An 18,975-nucleotide genomic window follows, 5' to 3' on the forward strand; every position below is an offset into this window, starting at 1 on the left:
CAGTGCAAAGCAGGAGGCATGAGTGAAAACAGCATGGTCACCAGGAACTGGTCCTCGGAAACGTCAGTTTTCCACACACCAAGAGGGGCGCCATCTCTTATCCACAAACACAAGTCCATGAAGCTCCCAGATCTTGGATGGCTAACAGTGTCTAGAGTTTTTTGGTTTTTTAGGGGGTGGGTTTGTTTGTTTTATTTTTTCCAGAATATGGGCCAGGAGACAGTGGGCAGATCTGTGCAGGCTCTCCCTGCATCCACATCTGATGAAAAGCCAAACTTTAATCAGAGATTGTGGTGACAGTGGTGTCAGAGCAAGGGGACCAAGGTACCATCCTGGGGACCATGAGGCAGGACATTGGCATTGCCACCTCCTTCCACCACTACCCCCCCCACCCCACCTCGCCACCAGGGCCAGGGTCTCTGTAATGGTTGGTTTTCCATGTTTTTTCTATTTTATGCTCTTGAATGACAATTCTCAGCAGTGGGGAGACGCCGACCCCTCTTGGAGGATTTGATGGAAGCCACAGACCTGCTATCCAGGAAACTCCATGAAACACACAGTTTTGTGTTCACTTGGGTGGATGTGAGACCATGCTGTGTGTCCAGCACGATTCCCCTTTCCCTTAGGCACATAGGAACGGTGCACCTACCAGCCTGCCGTGTGGTTAAAAGGAAATCTGACTGAGTTCTGGACGATGAGCGGATGGTAGAAATGATGGACACCCCTCCCAGCCCCGGCCCCCACACCACCCTCATATCTTCCAGTCTTCCTCTCCCTGCCCGGCCGGCAAGAGGTAGAGGATCCAGGGGAGGCTGTCCAGCCCTGTGCATGTCAGGACAGACAGAGGGAGGAGGCGGGGCTCCTGAATGACCTTGCGAAGCAGAGCCTCCCCACCCAAGACAACCTGCTCTGCCCAGAGATGTGAGTGAGAAACCACCATGGATCTCAGGAAGCCCTAGGCCTCAAGGGCCCCGTCAGAGCTGTGAGACTCCCCTGAGCACTGTCCCCTGGAGGCAGCCATCCACAAAGCTCGCTCTGCTACACACTCAGTCCTGATTGCATCTGGCTTGGCTCCTTTGTTCCACACCTAATAAAGTACTAGCACATTCCAGTCCCGCCTTCCTGGTTTGTACACACGTCACCCTGTTCCCAATCTTTCATCACCCATTGACACATGCTCCCCGATGGCAACTGTGTTTCTTAGACTGACAGGGGCTCAAGGCCAATAGAAATTACACAAATGACTAGGGGACCTCCAGTGTGTCACTTGACCGTCCTATGTGCAGTGGCACTAACTTCCACCCCGCTGGCACGCTGAGTGTCAGGACGCTTTCTGGAGCACAGAAGCCGGGAGCCGCCACTGCAGAGGGCACCTCCGTCATCAGAAAAACTGATCACCAAGGTGGTTGCAAGGAGCTAATGCTCTATCCCTGCATCCACAGTAGTGTCTGCCCCTCGGCAGGTGGTGACCTTGTCCCCGGGGTGCTTCCCGACCAGGGACCTGACCCTGAAGCCTGTGCCACTGCAGAGGACACTTTCTGTCTCCTGAACCACCAGCTGTGCCCGGCCCCTACCCTGGAGGGGTCCCTGGGGACCCAGGCAGCATCGCTGGACAGGGCTGCTCAGAGCCACTCTGGAAATCTTGTCCCCACAGCCTTGTCTCAGACTCTTGGGGCCTTTAGGGGTTTTGTTTGTTCATGTGAACACTCTCCTGAGTAATGACAATCATGTGCCCTAGAACCAGAGGCATTTTCTGGGAAAAGAGTGAGGAGAGAGTGGAGGTAGGTGGCCTAGGATGGTCCTGGGTTTGCTCCTTCAGGGCTTGCCCGGGGTCAAGAGCCAGGCAAGAAGCTCTTCACAGCATTGCTCAAGAGTGGAGGGGGCCTGAGGGACTGGGGAGGAAATGGGAGGGGGTTCATTCTGGCTGCCCTGCCTCAGTCTCCCCCATAGCCCAGAGAGATGGGACCAGATGTGGATGCTCAGAAGCGCCCAGCTTGGAGGGGGCCAAGAGTCCAGGCTCATGACTTAGGGCAGGAAGACAGAAGGAGCAGGAAGTGGGCATCAGGCGGGAGACGGTAGTGGGGGGATGGTGGCTGGCAGGAGTGTCACTGCTCAGAAGAGGCAGGGAATCAAAGCACCTGGAGGGCTCTCCAGGGCAAAGGCAAACACTGAGGTCCCTGCTGCTCCCACAGAGCCCTGCCCCCACGCCCCTCCCCCCAACCCCCGCCTACTATAAGGGCCCCCGCCCAAGCAGGGGATCCAGGCTGTGGAGGTGACATGGCCAAGTCACACCTGCTGCCGTGGCTGCTGCTGCTCTCCACGCTCTGTGGCCCAGGCGCTGGTGAGTCTCCCCAGCCTCTCCTTGCCTCCCTCCTACCTGGGGCCAGGTGTGGGGGACACATCCTGGGCATCTCCATGCCTACTGAGTTCTGGCTCTGAACCAGGCATTATCCCTACTTTGTACAATATCCCCATTTCAAGAGGAGGAAGCTGAGGCTCAGAGAGGCTCCAGGTCCTGTCCAAGGTTTCACAGCTGGTGGGCACTAGAGCAGGTGGAAAGCAGAGCTATCATCATGTTTAATGGCCAAATGCTCCCAGTAAATTGGATTTGAAGATTGGGAGAGGTCAGAGTGCCAGATGTGGCCTAAATTCCAAGGTTGCTCTGGCCCCAAACTGCAGCTGACTGGACCACCTCATCCCTGACTTGTGCCCGGGGCCCTGAGTTCTGGTGCCAAAGCCTGGAGCAAGCTTTGCAGTGTAGAGCCCTGGGGCACTGCCTACAGCAAGTCTGGGGTTCTGCAAGAGCCGTGAGTACCACCCATGGAGGCACTGGGACTGGAGGTCTGGTATTAAGGGTGTTGGGCAGCCTCTGGATGGACCTGAGGGGATTCAAGGGAGGGATGGGATGGATGGGATGGAATGGGGTAAGATGGGATGGGAGGCAGTTGTCTGTGCCTTCAAGTGTCTTGTCAGCCTCTACTTGCTCTGTTAGTCTAACACACCTGAGCTGGGAGCATGCTCTCCACTCAAGTGCTCCACCTTGGGGCCCCTCCCCAGGATGACCTGTGCCAGGAATGTGAGGACATCGTCCGCATCCTCACCAAGATGACCAAGGAGGCCATTTTACAGGTGATGAGGCCCAAACCCTGGATGAAGATTAGGGGCCAACAGGTGGGGGACAGAGCAGGGCACAGAGGTTAGCTCCCTATCGGAGCCATTTCCAGGCCAAGAATGTGGCCCAGCTTTGCCCGGGGACTCCAGGATCCTCCTGGCCTGGAGAAGGCCCCAGGAGTGAGCTCAGCAGCACAGCCAGAAATGGTCTTTCCTAAGGGGGAAGAACCCTCCCTATACCCAACTACTTACCTCCTTGGCACTCTCTGAGCTCTAGTGCCCTGGGAGAGGGTGGCCAGTCCACCTGGTGGTGTTCTTGCATCCAGGGACTGGGGTGGGGACAGACCTCAGAGAGGCCAGCCTGACTGTCCTTTCTCCAATCTTCTTGGCCCCCCACTGCCTCTCAGGACATGATACGGAAATTCCTGGAGCATGAATGTGATGTTCTCCCCTTGAAGCTGCTGGTGCCCCGGTGTCATCACATGCTCAACACCTACTTCCCAGTGGTCATCGACTATTTCCAGAACCAGATTGTGAGGGCCCAACAACCTCACCTCCAACCTGCCTCCCTGCACAGCCGCCATGCCCACCCATGCCAAGTTACCCACACATACAACACCCCAGCCCACCCTCCACACATACACATCCTACCTATGACTGTTCGAGGAAACACAGTGGCCCTCAGCCAGGTGCCCCAGATCACAGCCTTACCTGCTCAGCTATACCCTCCACCACATACCCTCACACCCTTCACACACACTCACACGACACACTTAATCTCATGGAGAACACCATCACACACTCATACATACAAACACACTCTCAGGCCGTTGCTTGCACTCATCCATTCTCACAGACATACACGTTTGTGTTTACTCACACACATTCCGAGACACCTGCTCAAACACCCCACAGGGCCCCACCTCTGCCTTTTGGCTCCCCCCACCCTCACCACAGAACCCTAAGCCACAGCTTCCAACCAGCCTGCTGGCCCCCATTCCAGGCCCAAAGCCAGTGGTCTTAGTATGAGTCCTTGAACCAGGCTGGGTGGGAGTGGTCTTTCTCCCTCACCCTGCACTGTGCCCTAGAATCCAAAGATCATCTGCCAGTACCTGAGCCTGTGCAGACCTGGGCATCAGGAGCCAGGGCAGGAGCCGGAGCTGTCAGACCCCCTGCTGGACAAGCTGGCCCTCCCCGTGCTGCCCGGAGCCCTGCAGGGGAGGCCTGGGCCTCATACACAGGTGAGGGAGGCCCCCTGCACTGCTGGCCCCTCATCCCAGACAGGTGGCAATCCAGAGAGCTGGGGCCACAGCCAAGGTCCATAAGTGCTTGCTCTGGGAAGGGCAGAACCAGAAAGGGGACAAGAAGCTCTAGGCAGGGCCTAAGGCAGGAGGGGGAGAGGAGAAGAGGAAGGCGAGGTGGAGCCCAGAGGATGCCTTCTCCCGGTGCCCAGCCCGGCCTCACTCGGAGGTGATTCTTTCCCCAAGGACCTCTTGGAGCAGCGGCTCCCCATCCCCCTCCCCTTCTGCTGGCTCTGCAGGATGCTGATCAAGCGGATCCAAGCTGTGATTCCCAAGGTGAGGCATCCAGAAATACATGGAACTCCGCTCTGCAGGGCCTCCCCAGCCCCACCCTCCCTCACCCTTCCTCACACCCATCAAGAGAAGTAGGTCCTTGCCCCCTCCCAAGGGACCCCGGAGCTCAGGCTCAGGCCCCGTGGCTGCTGAACCCAGAGTTCATTCAACAATTGTAAAGCCCCCACTCTAAGCCAGGCATTGTGCCAGGTATCAAGGAACAAAAATGAACAAGACCCAAGTCCTGTCCTCTAGCAGCTCATCATCTGATAGCAAAGAATCCCAGTTGTAGATTCTGGTAGAATCTCCGTAGAAAAGGTGCTTTAATTTGTCAAAAGGAGAATTTCTGCACATGGATTCCCCATACCTGCCTACGCCAAACTTGGGAGTCTTCCACACCTGTAGTGCCCATCACCCAGGGGCTCCTTGGCCCAGGGCTGCTCTGCCTTGACATGGGGTACAAGGGAGCAAGGCCCTGCCCCCTCAGCTCTTCCCAGATGGGAGTCTGTGGGCCTCCTGGCATAGCGAGCTCACAGCAGCAGACAAGGTCCCCACCTCCCTGAGTTGGCACTGTGGTGGGAGAGGGTTTTTTCAGTGACGTTCAGAGCAGACAATTCAAACAGATGATGAGAGGAGGGGCTGAGCTGGTCGGTCAGGGAGAGTTTCTGGGGAAGTGGGGATTAAGAGGACAAGGCCCTGGCGGATGAAGAATCATGGTCAAGAATAGGCCTGGCAAACCCGAGGAATAGAGAGCCAGTGTGGCCGTGGCAGATGGGCCCCGGCAGAATGGTCAGAGAAGGGGACAGAGGGGCAGGCATGCCAGGCCATGCAGCAATATCTAAGCCAATTTAGGCAACACTGGGTTTTATTGTGAACGCATCCTGCAGTTCTAGAAGGATTTCCAGCAGGGGGACGCCGTGATCTGATTTGCGCTTTAGAAAGATGGCTCTCCTACAGCTTGGAGAACAGAATGGGCAGCTGGGAGGCAAGAATGAAAACAAGGAGATCATTAAGGAGATGGTTGTAGTCACCACAGTGAGGGAAGGTGGGTTTGCTGGGACTGGGTGATGGAAGGGGCCTGGGGAATGAGGATCTAGGATGGACGACAGGCTTGAGGAACAGGCTCCTTGGTGATGCCACCAGCTGAGATGCATACCCTTGAGAATATACAGGCTTGGCCAGAAAACGAAACATTCCTTAGCCATGAAGTCCAAGACGCCTCTGTGTCCTCCAAGAGATATTAAGCAGGCAGCTGATTACCCAAGTCTCAGGGGAAAGCCCTAGTCCAGAGACATCAATCTGAGGGCTGCAGGCCATGGACAAGATTTAAATCCGAGGGAAGGGGTAGTGACATCCAGGGACATGGTGTGGACAGGGTGAAGGAGGAAGCCTGAGGAGCAAGGGGAAATGCCAACACAAGACTGTGAGCAATAACGGGGAGGAGGGCAGAGGGCGTGATGTTACAGAAGCAAAGAGAGAAGGAAACATTTCAAGAAGGAGGGGCTGAGAGCTGCTGCAAGGTGGAGGCAGACATGACAGAGGCCCAAAGGGAGTGGGCCCCGGGAAGAATGGAGGGCAAGAAGTGGAATGGCAAATATCCATCATTCCTTCAAGAAGTTTCTCCAGGAGGGGTGCCTGGCTGACTCACTTGGTGGAGCATGTGACTCTTCATCTCGGAGCTGTGAGTTCAAGCCCCATGTTGAGGGTAGTGTTTACTTTAAAAACAACAACAACAACAAACAGTTTCTCCAGGAAGGGAGGCAGAGACAAGTGAGTCATGTTTGTGTGCCGATGAGACTGGCCAGCAGGTGGGAGAAGCAGTGAGATGGGTAGAGGATAATGCAGGGGTGAAGTACTTGAGAAGCTAGGGGCAGGGGTCCAGTGCACGACAGGCTGGCCTGTGACAGAGCAAGGACCACTCCTGTCACCCAAGTGGGGAGGTTGAGCTGAGTGTGGGTTCTGACACAAGCAGGTGTGAGTGTTTGGTGAAAGATATCCTTTTGGAGGGTAGGTCTCTGCATAGGCGCGCGAGGCACTGTGTCCCACTCCCAACTCCATCTTCCCGGCAAGGGGGGCAGTGGGGCCTCGAGCAGGGGTAGACCCAAGGCCAGCCTGTCACATGCAGGTTCTTTACGCATATTGATTGAATAAATAAAGGACAACGGAATGAGCCTGAGTGCTAGAGTACTCGTCACCTCTGCCTCCTTGCCCTTCAGGCTGAGTTTGGAATCACGGTAGTCTGGGGAAACTCCTTGCTTCCCCCCAGGGGCTCCTGAAACCTGGGACATGTTGGCTCCAGGAGCCACAAATCAGGGCTACTCCACCTGCAGGGAAACATAGCAAGCGCATGGTCTGCAGGAAGAAGACACAGGTCTAATTGCACCTCTGCCCCAGGCCACCACATGGCCTCGGAGATGCTCACCTGTCTGGGCTGGCCATGCTCCTTTCAGCAATTCCAGGGCCATTGGCCCCAGAGCCGGGTCTGCAGCCTGCTTCCCACACTCACTGAGTGACCCTGGCCAGGCCCCTTGGACTCTCCGATGCCCAGCGTGAGCCTTCTCCCTCCCAGAAGAGAACAGGGCAAAACCACTAGTGCCAGGCACGGAGTATAGATCGTGCCAGGGAAGGTCCCAGCCTGCCCTCTCTCCGCCCCCACCCCAGGGTGTGCTGGCCACGGCCGTGGGCCAGGTGTGTCACGTTGTACCCCTGGTGGTGGGTGGAATCTGCCAGTGCCTGGCTGAGCGCTACACCGTCCTGCTGCTGGACGCGCTGCTGGGCCGCACGCTGCCCCAGCTGGTCTGCGGCCTCGTCCTCCGCTGCTCCAACGAGGACGGCGTGGGCCCAGGTGAGCCTGCTGCCCCAGCCCCTCGCCCCGCCCGCTCTCCTCTTCCCCTGCCCCAGGCCTTGCTCGGCCCTCCCCCTCCCCAGTCTCCCTGCACGCACCAGGCAAGACAGGAAGTCCGCGGGCGGTCTTGACTGTTTGCTCTCTAGGCCTCACAGCTCTGGAGCCCCTGCCCGGAGAATGGCTGCCTGAAGAGTCCACGTGCCGCCTCTGCATGTTTGTAGCCAGCCAGGCAGGGAACAGCAGCGGGCCGGCCATGCTGCAGGCAATGAGCCAGGCCTGCCTCAGCTCCTGGCTGGACAGGCAAAAGGTGTGGGACGGGCACACGGGGGACTGGGGACCCTGGGCCTGCCCACAGTGGTGGGTGGAGCCCAGGAAAGCCTTTCCAGTCAGAGACTCACAGAGTGGTCTGACCGCTGCCCTCCAGGAGCTCAGACAGACGGACAGGACAGGGGCTAAAAAAAACCATGGAACAATAATTCAGGGCAAAACCTGCAAAGGTCACGAGTTGACTTTGGACAAAGGGCTTGGGCTCCAGAGGACCCGCAGGCCTCCCTCCTGGGCAAAGAGTGAGGCCCAGTTATCTGTGAGGAGATGAACACCACCAAGTCCCACTGGAGCGGGAGAGGGCCTGGCCTTCTCTCCAGGGTCCCCGCCCTGTCTTCGCCACATCCCTCCTCTCAGTGTGACTCACTGGGGACAAACCCACCTGTGGAGAGGGCTGGGCTTGATGGCCCTGGACACAGGACTCAGAGTCCGTGCAGTAAATTCCCTTCACAAAGTAAACTCCTGAGGGAAGCCTACTGACCACCTTCCCAGGAGGCAGGTTTCTATGTGGTTCTCCCCTGCTCAGGGATGTTTAGGGCTCCCCACCACCCACCAAAATCAGGTTGCCAAGACCAAAAGAGCTTTAAATTGGGGTGGGGGGGAGGGAGAGGTGGTGGCTAAGATTCAGCCCCCGTGCCTGAGTTTCAAGACCCTCCATCTCCAGTGCCTCTGGCTTCGCAACAGAAACCCTCCGTTTCGGCCCATGCCGGCTTGTTCACAGCCAGAGCTGCTCAGCAGAGGCTGACGGCCGGAACTCCACTGGGTCAGGAGGGAGCCCTGGGGTGATCCAGACAGGGGGAGAGGCCAGGACGGGAGAGTCTTGCGATGGGCCCGGTTCCACCCCACGCCTGTTTCTGTCTCCTTCCTCAGTGTGAGCAGTTTGTGGAGCAGCACACGGCCCAGCTACAGACCCTAGTGTCCGGGGGCAGGGACGCCCCCACCACCTGCCAGGTACGCTCACCTCCCAGCCGGTGCTGGGACTTTCATCAGCTCCCAGAGCCCCCACCCTCTCTCGTCCATGACCCTCAGAGGCCCTGCTCCTCTGGGCCCAGGGCAACTCCAGAAGTGCAGGCCCAGGACTGGGAGGTCCTCTCACGCTGCTTAACACAGAAAAGACAGTCTCAGGTGGGTCAAGAAAAAGCCACAAAAGAAGAGAAAACAAGACATATGAAAAGGACAGCTGTAAGGAGTGTGGTCTGATGCACATTACGGGATGGGGGCTGTTCACTGAGCAGCGTGTGCTTGGCAGGGGGTGCAGAGTGGGTGTTCTGGGGCAAGCACCCTACCTCCTCAGGCTCTAAACCCAGAAGGCCCATGGCTCAGGAGAGGCTCAAGAGGTCTACAAGGTCACACAAGAGCACCACCAGGTGGCAGGTGGAAAGTGCCCCTTCTGGCTGGAGCTTCCCGTCCCCCTCAGAACTGGGAATGGGGGATGGGGAGCAAGGCCTCAGGCCCTCATGACGTCCCTGTGGCAGATCCTGGGGGCGTGTGGGACCACGTTCAGTCCTCTCCAGTGCATCCGCATTCCTCACTTCTGAATGGAACTCAAAGCCATGCCAGGTGAGCCCAGCCTTTCCAGATGAGGGGAGGAAGAGATGGGTGGGTCCTGTACCCATCGGGACCGGGGGCCCCTGCTCCCCAAGCAGGAAGAGGTGCCCAGTGCTGCTGGTTGCCCCATCTTCCTCCTCACAGGCCACAGCTCGAGGCTCTTGAGGGTCCCTGACAACACCCACCTCAAGAATGGCCTCTCACTCCCTCTCCTCAGAATCCTTGCTGCCCCCGGTGTCAGGCCCAGCTCCCACCTCCCCTGCCCTGTCCCAGGCCCTCAGGGGGAGCTCAGTCACCCTCTGCACCCGCTGATCCTCCATATTTGATCTACCAAGCCCAATCTTTACGGAGGTTCAGGAGAAATCAGACTTCACTGCACAGAAATGTTGTCCCCTCCAATGCCAGGAACCCCACCATCATCAGACTCCTCCTTCCAGAGACACTTCTCTCTCCCTATCATTGTCCAAGTCAGAGGTAGCACCTTAGGAGGAAGGGGCGAGTCAGATGCAGCCTCTGTGACCAGGGGCCCCAGGGCAGGGAAACGACCCTGAGAGCGAGAGACATAGCAACTGTGGGCTTAAAGTGTCCCTGAGAACAAACCTGCCCACTTTGTCAATATGCTCAGTGCCAGCCCCTAACATTGGCCCCTAAATGGCCATTTATCCATTTGTTCATTCATTTTTTTTAAAAAATGTGGGTGCCTTTGGCCAGGCCACATTCTAGGGGCAAGGTCTACATCTGTGAAGAGAACGATGAACCCCATGCTTTCCTGGAGCTCACGCCCCAGGGTCCCACTCTCCCATCTGAGGGGGAAGCCCAGGCCTGCTCCTGAATCAGAAGCCCCTGTGGGAGGCGGTAGGGAGGGAGTGTCTGCCCCAACTCAGACCTATCCCACTGGGACCAGATTCATCTTTTCCCTCCACCCTGATGACAGCTGGGGGAGCCCCAGGGGCCAAGGAGCTGCCCAGGGAACAGAGTAGTCTCCTTTCCCCAGCTCCTGGGGCTCCCAGGACCAGGAAGGGCTGGGCCTTCCATCCTGTTGAGACAGGGAAAGCAATGGATTGACACAGGGGACCTGGGCTCTGGTCCCAACTCTGTCATCAACTAGCCACGGATCCCCAGCCAAGACACGTTGACCCCCACTCAGCAGCAAAAGGGGATCGAATAAGGTGGCCTCTAGGATTCTTGGGCTCTCACATGTGGTGAGGCTCCTCCTCAGGCTCCCTGCCCCCTGCCCACACTGAGAAGCACCCTTCACCTCCACGGTTACCTTCCTTTCCTCAGAAGGACATTAAGCTGGTGGACCACAAGCCTGCAGCTTGTAACGTCAGTCCTGTGTCAGTCTTACCTGTCCTATCTTTAACCACAGCCCAAACCAGTGCCACTTCCATCCTCTCTGGGTGTGAGGTGAAGCCAAGGCAGCGTCTTCTGAAGGAGGTCTGCAAGAGGGGGCTTCCGGCCTGGGAACTTCCGGCCAGGCTTCACACCGCACTGGAGCCCGCCCAGCTGGCCCCAGGGGCTGGATCCAGCGGAACCTGTCAGCTCCGCAGTCCCTCCCTGGCTCCCAGAGGACAACGGGGTAGAAGCAGGGGCCTGCCTCATTTGATCTCCATGTGCCCAAGATATCAGCTTTTACAATTATTTTGCTAATACTTTCACAAAATTCAAATTCAGAAGAATAAAAAATGGGAGCATAAAGTACCATAAAAGATGGCTAGATGAAGTCGAACTTTTAGTAAAAATCAGGAGATCGCTGAGTTGTTGAGAATGGACACTGCAGGCTTCAAGCATGGTGGGAAGCTGACAGGGCCAACTTTCATATTTGAAATGTTCTGCAGCTTACGAGCTGTCACTTTAAGATGTAAAAAGGGGTTTCTTTTTATCTTTTCGTAAGGTGAGCTTCCAGCTTTTGGTTGAAATTCCAGTGTGACTTCTGCTAGGATTTCTGTCCTCAAAGCTCAGTTGGGGTGCATGCTAAAAATCAGTTCCTCTGTACTACAATACCTGTAACAATACTAATAAAGTCTATTGCTTCGTACTAAAAGGAAAAAGACACAGTCATGTAAGATACTCCCCCGAGGGCAGGTGGACTGGGCACCTAGTCACTCTCCTCCTTGACACAGAAGTAGATGCCCACAGTGCCTCTCCCTCCTATAACGGCCTCCAGCCTGATCCCACTTCTTCTCCCAAAGAGTCCACTCACTGTGATGAGATGAGGTCATTAGGATACCAAAAACTCAAAATACACACAGAAAACAAAAAACTGATTAAATCTTTAATATTAAAGACCTAAGTGTTTGGAAGTAGCCTTTTATTTATATAAGAACTTTAGTCAGGTGTCCTGTTATGCAAGAAGAAATCCATGTTTATTATAGAAAACTCAGAAACTGCAGATCAGAAAGGAGTGGAAATCACCCACAATCCTCTCAGTCCCAGAAGAGGACTAGAGCAGGGTGTAGACAGGACATTTTCAATCCATTTCCCCCACATCTGTGCCATTCATGCTGCAGGGCAAAGCTTTCTATACAGTGTTCTCAGGGTAAGGATGTTGTGCATAAATCCCTGGCCTCTGACTTTGAACTCTTAAGTGGATTTTTGTAAAACTAAAGCAGACTATTGTCTTGGAAGCCATTATTCCAATTATAATTACAAGACTAAGATCCCTGAGAGAAGTGGGGTTCAAATTTTTTAAAAACTTGGCTGAGAAGATGATGAGACAAAGCATGAAGGAGGTGAGACATTGATAATTTACCACCAAAGGGGCACCTTGAGTGGCTCAGTTGATTAAGCGTCCAACTTCGGCTCAAGTCATGATCTCATGGTTCGTGGGTTCAACCTCATGTCAGGCTTTGCGCTGACAGTGCAGAGCCTGCTTGGGATTCTCTTTCTCTGCCCCTTCCCCTCTCTCTCTGTCTCTCAAAATAAATACATTTTTAAAAATAAATTAAATAATTCGTCACCAAAGCCAGCGTGGGAATGAGCTCCCGATGATGGAAGCAGAAGCGTCACTCAACAGGTCAGGAATTGAGCAGCTGGTGAAAAGAGAGAACATAGAAAGTGGCGACAGCCGAGACTTGGGGGGGTCCCTGAGACGCATCCCATATCCTGCACCCCCAGAGCAGGATGGGAGAGGAGAATTCCCAGGAGGTGTGGGCTCCTAAGAGCAGAGAGGACTTGTTCTTCACTTTCCAGGGTGTAGCGTGAGGAGAACGCAAGTCCTTTAGAGAAGCCTGCCTCCGACAGGACATTAGAAAGAGTGCAAAACACAGCCTTAAAAAGGGTCCTAGGCAGACAGGCCTGAGGAGTGCCTTGGAGGGTGCTGTCTGCATGACGCAGAAGAGCAACTACACTCCCATGGCCCAGGAGGCCATCCAATAAGCTCTGGACAAAATGGTGGGCCCACAAGAGCCCATGACTGGGGACAAAGCACTGACAGATTTTGTGGACCTTGAGAAGAGCAGGCACATGGAGAGGAGACCTAGAGGACCAGGGAGAGCACAGTCACCAACACCTCTCCTCATGATGAGGCACCTTGTAAATCATTCCCAGAGAAAAGAGAAGGAGGATCCAGTGGTTAGTAACCCAAGAGGGACTGACTATTAAATTAGAAGCTGAGTCACTTTAAAATGGAAATATTAGGGGCACCTGGGTGGCTCAGTCAGTTAAGCGTCCGACTTTCGCTTAGGTCATGATCTCGTGGTTCGTGGGTTCGAGCCCCACGTCAGAGTCTGTGCTGACAGCCAGCTCAGAGCCTGGAGCCTGCTTCGGATTCTGTGTCTCCCTCTCTCTCTGACCCTCCCCTGCTCACACTGTCTCTCTCTCTCAGAAATAAATAAAACATTAAAAATTTTAAAAATAAATAAATAAAATGGAAATATTATATTTGGGGGGCTTAAGAGCCAAAATGAGTTCAGTTATCAAGAAATAAAGACAGTTACTTTTATGTCCCCCTGATTAATGACTGAGATTTAAAATCTACAGCACAATCATTATAACATTTTACTGTAGGTTATTCCAAACTTTTCTCTGCACATACACAAAAATAGATAAAACAGATTTACAAAAATGGAAACATCCTATTCATGGTGCTTTGTAAATTGAACAACTGCTTTGTTCATTTAAAAATAATTTTTCCAGGGGCGCCTGCCTCAGTCAGTGTGATTCTTAATCTCAGAATTGTGAGTTTAAACCCCACTGGGTATAGAAATTACTTAAAAATAGGGGCGTCTAGGTGGCTCAGTTGGTTAAGCGTCCGACTTCGGCTCAGGTCATAATCTCATGGTTCATGGGTTCAAGCCCCACGTCGGGCTCTGTGCTGACAGCTAGCTCAGAGCTTGGAGCGTTTTTCAGATTCTGTGTCTCCCTCTCTCTCTGACCCTCCCCTGCTCATGCTATCTCTCTCAGAAATAAATAAAAACATTAAAAAAATTTTTTTAAAAAAGAAATTACTTAAAAATAACATCTTGATGTGTGCCTGGGTGGCTCCGTCAGTTAAGGGTCCAACTTTGGCTCAGATCATGATCTCACAGTTCATCAGTTGAATCCCTGTGTAAGGCTCTGTGCTGACAGCTCAGAGCCTGGAACCTGCTTCAGATTCTGTGTCTCCTACTCTCTGCCCCTCCCCCACTTGCTCTCTCTCTCTTTCTCTCAAAAATAAATTTAAAAAAACATTTAAATTTTTTAAATAAAATCTTTAAAAAATAATAAAAAATAAAATAAAAAAATAAAATAATCTTTCCAGGACAATAAATACAGTCATCTGTAATCACTGGTAACTGCCAAATGAAAATTTTTTTGGATACAAACTCTTTCCTTTTTTAAACAACTATTATCAACAATGTGGTGGAAAATAAAAATCCTGGCACTTACATCTTTATTTAATAATCTATTTTCTTGAAGTCAATTCCAAGACATGAAATTTTAGGGACAAAAACTATGCACATCTTTACTTTTAATATAGGCTCCGTTACCAAACTACCCCTCTGCACCTGCCGTACCAATTTCTATCCCAATAGCAAACACATGTCCTTTTCCACGCCCAGCAACACTAAGTAGTAGCAATCTTTCAAATCTTTGCTAATCCAGAATATGAAAATCTGGTTGTTCTAGTTTGCATTTCTTCAATTACTAAGTAAACATTTTTTACATGTTTATTGGCCATTTATATTTTACCTTTTGTGAAATGCCTATTCGGGGTTTCTGCCCAATTTCATGGGAATATTCTTTTTATTGTCTTACCAGTAAAAATATATCAGATATATCCATTTCTTTACTTCATGTTGCAAAATTTACCCTCATGGCAGCACTTTCTGCCTCTGGGTCCCGTCTCTGTGTTTTAATAAATTAAACAACTGTTTGCACCCCTCCCCACCCCTAAATATACCGTCATATGTCTTTTATATTTACGTTGTGTTTTCCACGTATCTATCTTTTCCTTTGTGATTTCTGGCTAAGAAAACATGAATTTCACTTCTTTCTCGAGTGTGGTTCAGACCAGCCAGAGGCTGAAGGCTCCAAAAGTGGAACCAAATGCGGAGATCACAGACAAAGAAACATGTGACCCCGGTTTAGACAGCAGTGGTGGAAGCAAGCCACGTGTCACCCACAAAGCCCCTGAAGCTTCTGCACACAGAACATGACAGTCAGCTCTGAGAGTGGGCCCCACCCTTTCAGGGAATAGTGTCTACTGTCAACCTCTTGGGTGGGTTTAAACAGATAAACTGTGTGAAAGGATACAGAGAACACAGACTTAGCTCTATATAATTTGCTCCGTGAACATTAACAACTAACTCTTAAGTGCTAAGCATTCCCCTAGGGCTGAGCACAAAACAGTTCCTGTCTGCCCTTTTGGAACTTAAGAGTCTAGTTGAGAAGACAGACATTAATCACAGAATCACAGTGGGGAAAAATGAATACCTCAGGCGTGATACATGCTGTCATGAGAGATATACATGGTGCTGAGGATGTATGAGAAGTCAGAGGTGAAGGAATAGCAAGTTAAAAGGGAAGGAGCATCCTTAGCAGAGGAAGCAGATAGCATAAAGACCTGCATCTTGTGGCACATCATCTGAGTGATGGAATGAATGACAGTGAGTCTGGGATCAAGGACCAGAAGAAACTTCCCACATGAGGCTGAGAGGCTAAGGGCTTCCATCTTTATCCTAAGAGCCAATAAAATGTCTTCAGTGGGAGATCAGGGTAAGGGGGAGAAATACTTGGTTAGGTGTGTGCTTTAAAGGACTGGTCCGGCCAAATTGTGAATGAATTGGAGGAAGGGGACAAGGGAATGGGGTGAGACCTGTTAGGAGACGACTGTAAACAGAAACTAGCAAGAGCATAGACTAGAATGACAGTAGCAGAGGGCCTGTGCAGGAGTCACACAGATCAGATGAGGACTCGAAGTGAAGCTACTGTCCCAGATATAGCATCTTTATTGACACAGCAGTGCCCCTGGCCCTTGCCATGCTGCTTTAGCTCCTTTTTCTCCATACCAACTTATAAAGATCACCAGAAATAGTTTGCTTTTACCTGGTAAGGCCAACAGCACACCTTTACAGTGCTGCCTCAGGACAATGTCCATGCTCCTGCTCTACCATAACACCATTCACAGACCTCGTGATCGCCTTGACATTCCACAAAACATCACACTAGTGTACTATACTACTGACATTATGATGATGCTATTTGAAGAGCAGGAAATGACAAGTATTTTTTTTTAAGTTTATTTATTTATTTTGAGAGACAGAGACAGTGTGACTGGGGGAGGAACCAAGAGAGAGGGAGAGAGAGAGAATCCCAAGCAGGCTCCACGCTGCCAGCTGCAGAGCCCAACGTGGGGCTCAAACCCACAAGCCATGAGATCGTGGCCTGAGCTGAAACCAAGAGTCAGACACTTAACCAACTGAGCCACTCAGATGCCCCAAGTACTTTAGGTATTTTGGTAAGACATAAGCCAACAAGAGAGTGAGATTTAACCCTAAAACAGTTCAAGGGTCTGCCACTTCAGAGGAGTTTCTGGGGGTCTACAGTGTGGTCTAGAGTATAACAAAGTATCCCCTCCTCTGTGAAAGACAGGCTGCTGCACTTCATGGCACCTGCCACCACATCCTACACATCTTCACCTGCTTGGGCAGGTCCAAAGAAAAAGGGCCAGTGTTTGGCAGGGCTTTTTTTTTTTTTTTTTTTTTTTTTGCTTCTGGAGACAACATATACCACATTTGAGTGCCAACAGAGGCTTACACATGGGCTCGACAACACAGACTTCCCCCTCCCCGCCCCGCCCCAGCATGAGCAGTATTCCTGCTGAATATCTAATTTGCCAACTGCAGGAATTAACAGTGGATCTTCAGTAGGCACTATTCCTCGTGGGCAACAGCCAGCTCCCTGGTGCAGGCCAATTACTCCTTCTGTTATAGAGGGAGAGATCTGTTCGTGTCCTCAGAGGAATAGAAACATCTTCTGGATATGGATTTGCCTTCCCTGCCCATGTTTCTGGCAGCAACACCATCCCATGGATTCTCAGAATGCCTCATCAACCATATTGGCATTTCATGCAGCAACTGGTGCAGGAACTCTTTTCACAGCAAAGGACGTGCAGCAATGGGCTCGTGTCCATAGATCTAACTGGTCTTAACCCATACACCAGCATGTGGAAGGAGCTAGCCTCACTGAAAGGTAGAATGGCTTACTGAAAACCCAGCTCCAATGCCAGCCAGTGCTCATTTTATAGGATGCAGTACATGCTTTGACTGGGAGAACATTATATGATGCTCTCTCCCCCATCACCAAAATACTGGGTCTAAAAAATGAGTGGATGTTGCTGTGACTCCTCTATTACACCTAATAACCTTGCAAGACTTTTGCTTCTGTCCCAGCAACTTTAAGCTTTGCTGGTTTAGAGATCTTCATTCCCAAGGGAGAAATGCTTCCACCAGAGAAAACAATAATGGTTCCACTCAGAAGACCAGATTATCATGTGGACATTTGGGGCTCCTTATGCTACTAACGCAATGGTGCGGGCTCGGAGGGGGAAAGTGTAATCTACTTGTCAGAATGAGTGATCCTGATTACCAAGATAAAATTGGGTTGCTCTTACAAAATGCAGACAATATGGACTATGTCCAGTAGTAAAGGTTAATGGAAACCTACAGCAGCCCAAAGGGGGTGGGGGACAGGATGATTAAAGAGTCAGGTCCTTAGGCACTGAAGCTCTGAGTCCCCCTGCCAGGTAGAGAACTCCCAACCAGCTCAGGCTCGGGCTGAGGGCAGACTAGACTCAGAAGGGGGAGTGGAAGAAGTATGAGTATCAATTGCAGCCTTTGCCCTGTTACAGAAACACTGACTGTAACTTTCTTTTCTAGTTGCTCGCTATATACACATGATAATTTGTAGATGGAAATCATTTTTTCTCTCTTCTTTCCACTTTCATTTTATAAGTCACTTGTTGGAAATTAACTTCACAACTTAGTCTTTAAGTAATGGAATATTCAGTGGGACTATGACTGCATTGGAAGAGTAATCAATATAGTCATCAGTGGACACAGGACTCTTAGGGCATCTCACTTTGGGAAAGGTTGATGTAGGAGTGTAAATGGAAGCTGAGTCAGTGAGGGATGGACTGTTCCTATTACCAGTTTAGTGCCTCTTAACTCCAAAGTCACTGTTTTCGCCTGCTCTGTGAAGGTAAATTCAAGCCCTTTCAATTTTTCCTTGCCAGCTGCCATCGATGCTTTGTCCATTGGGTGCTGGAGCCACACCACAGGAACACAGGGCTCTGCGTCCAGTGCACTCCAGCAGCAGGCTCCCACGGCGCTCGAGGTCTCTGGTGCCTGGCTGCCTGCGGGTACACAGCAGCTTCGCCTGCCACTCCTCTCCTCCTCAAGCGGTTTGGGAGAGTTGTGGGGTCACGCCTCCCCATAAACACACTAGAGAGCTCTGACAGGTTCCAGCGGTCAGACCTTCAGCAAGGTCGAGATCTCAGCCTCAGACACCACATCAGCCCCAGGTAGTAGCTGTTCCTTATACCTGCTCTTCCTACATTCTTCAGAGTTCTCTTGTTACCAGCCAATCCCTCGTTACTCCAATCCCTGGTTATTGTTAATAATTCTTGAAATTAAGCTTTCCCTGATCAAGTTACTGTGTGGTTTCTCTCTTCTAACTGGACCTGGACTAAGCTGCCACTAGCTTAGACTAGACAGTGGAAGCTGGTGAAAGGAGGGAGACTCAAGAGACACAAAATAAAATCGACAGGACTTAGACAAGGAAGTGGGGGCAGCGGGAGGAGGACTCCGGCATAAATTTCTAGCTTATATAATTGAATGAAGGTGAATCATCCTCCAGGCTGTTCCTCATCAATGACTGAGCATGAAGAAAGCCTTCTCTGAACCATTCTTCTGACCAGCACTCTGCTCTGGCTCCCCACTGTCCTGGCTGAGGCTTTCTCAGAACTGCACTGCAGTAAGATGCTCTCCCAACCTTCCTTCCTTCCTTCCCTCCCCCTCACACACCCCTGCACTGCAGGCTGGAACTACCCACCTCTGGACTTCTAGTAAGGCAAAATAATTTATTGCTTTT

The 18,975-nt window shown here is 51.9% G+C and overlaps 1 protein-coding gene across 1 annotated transcript; it reads left to right on the forward strand.

Annotated features, from left to right (window-relative positions):
- Positions 1-2,277: 2,277 nt before the first annotated feature.
- Positions 2,278-9,392, forward strand: SFTPB (surfactant protein B). Its single transcript, XM_039217607.1, has 10 exons — positions 2,278-2,341; positions 2,680-2,807; positions 3,058-3,129; positions 3,519-3,644; positions 4,200-4,352; positions 4,599-4,688; positions 7,347-7,530; positions 7,677-7,837; positions 8,725-8,805; positions 9,330-9,392. The coding sequence occupies exons 1-10, from the start codon at positions 2,278-2,280 to the stop codon at positions 9,390-9,392; spliced, it is 1,122 nt and encodes a 373-aa protein (XP_039073538.1).
- Positions 9,393-18,975: the final 9,583 nt, after the last annotated feature.

The sequence above is a fragment of the Hyaena hyaena genome, unplaced genomic scaffold (genome assembly GCF_003009895.1).
Source record: "Hyaena hyaena isolate Hyena2069 unplaced genomic scaffold, ASM300989v1 scaffold_699, whole genome shotgun sequence".
In the NCBI taxonomy this organism is placed as follows: Eukaryota; Metazoa; Chordata; class Mammalia; order Carnivora; family Hyaenidae; genus Hyaena; species Hyaena hyaena.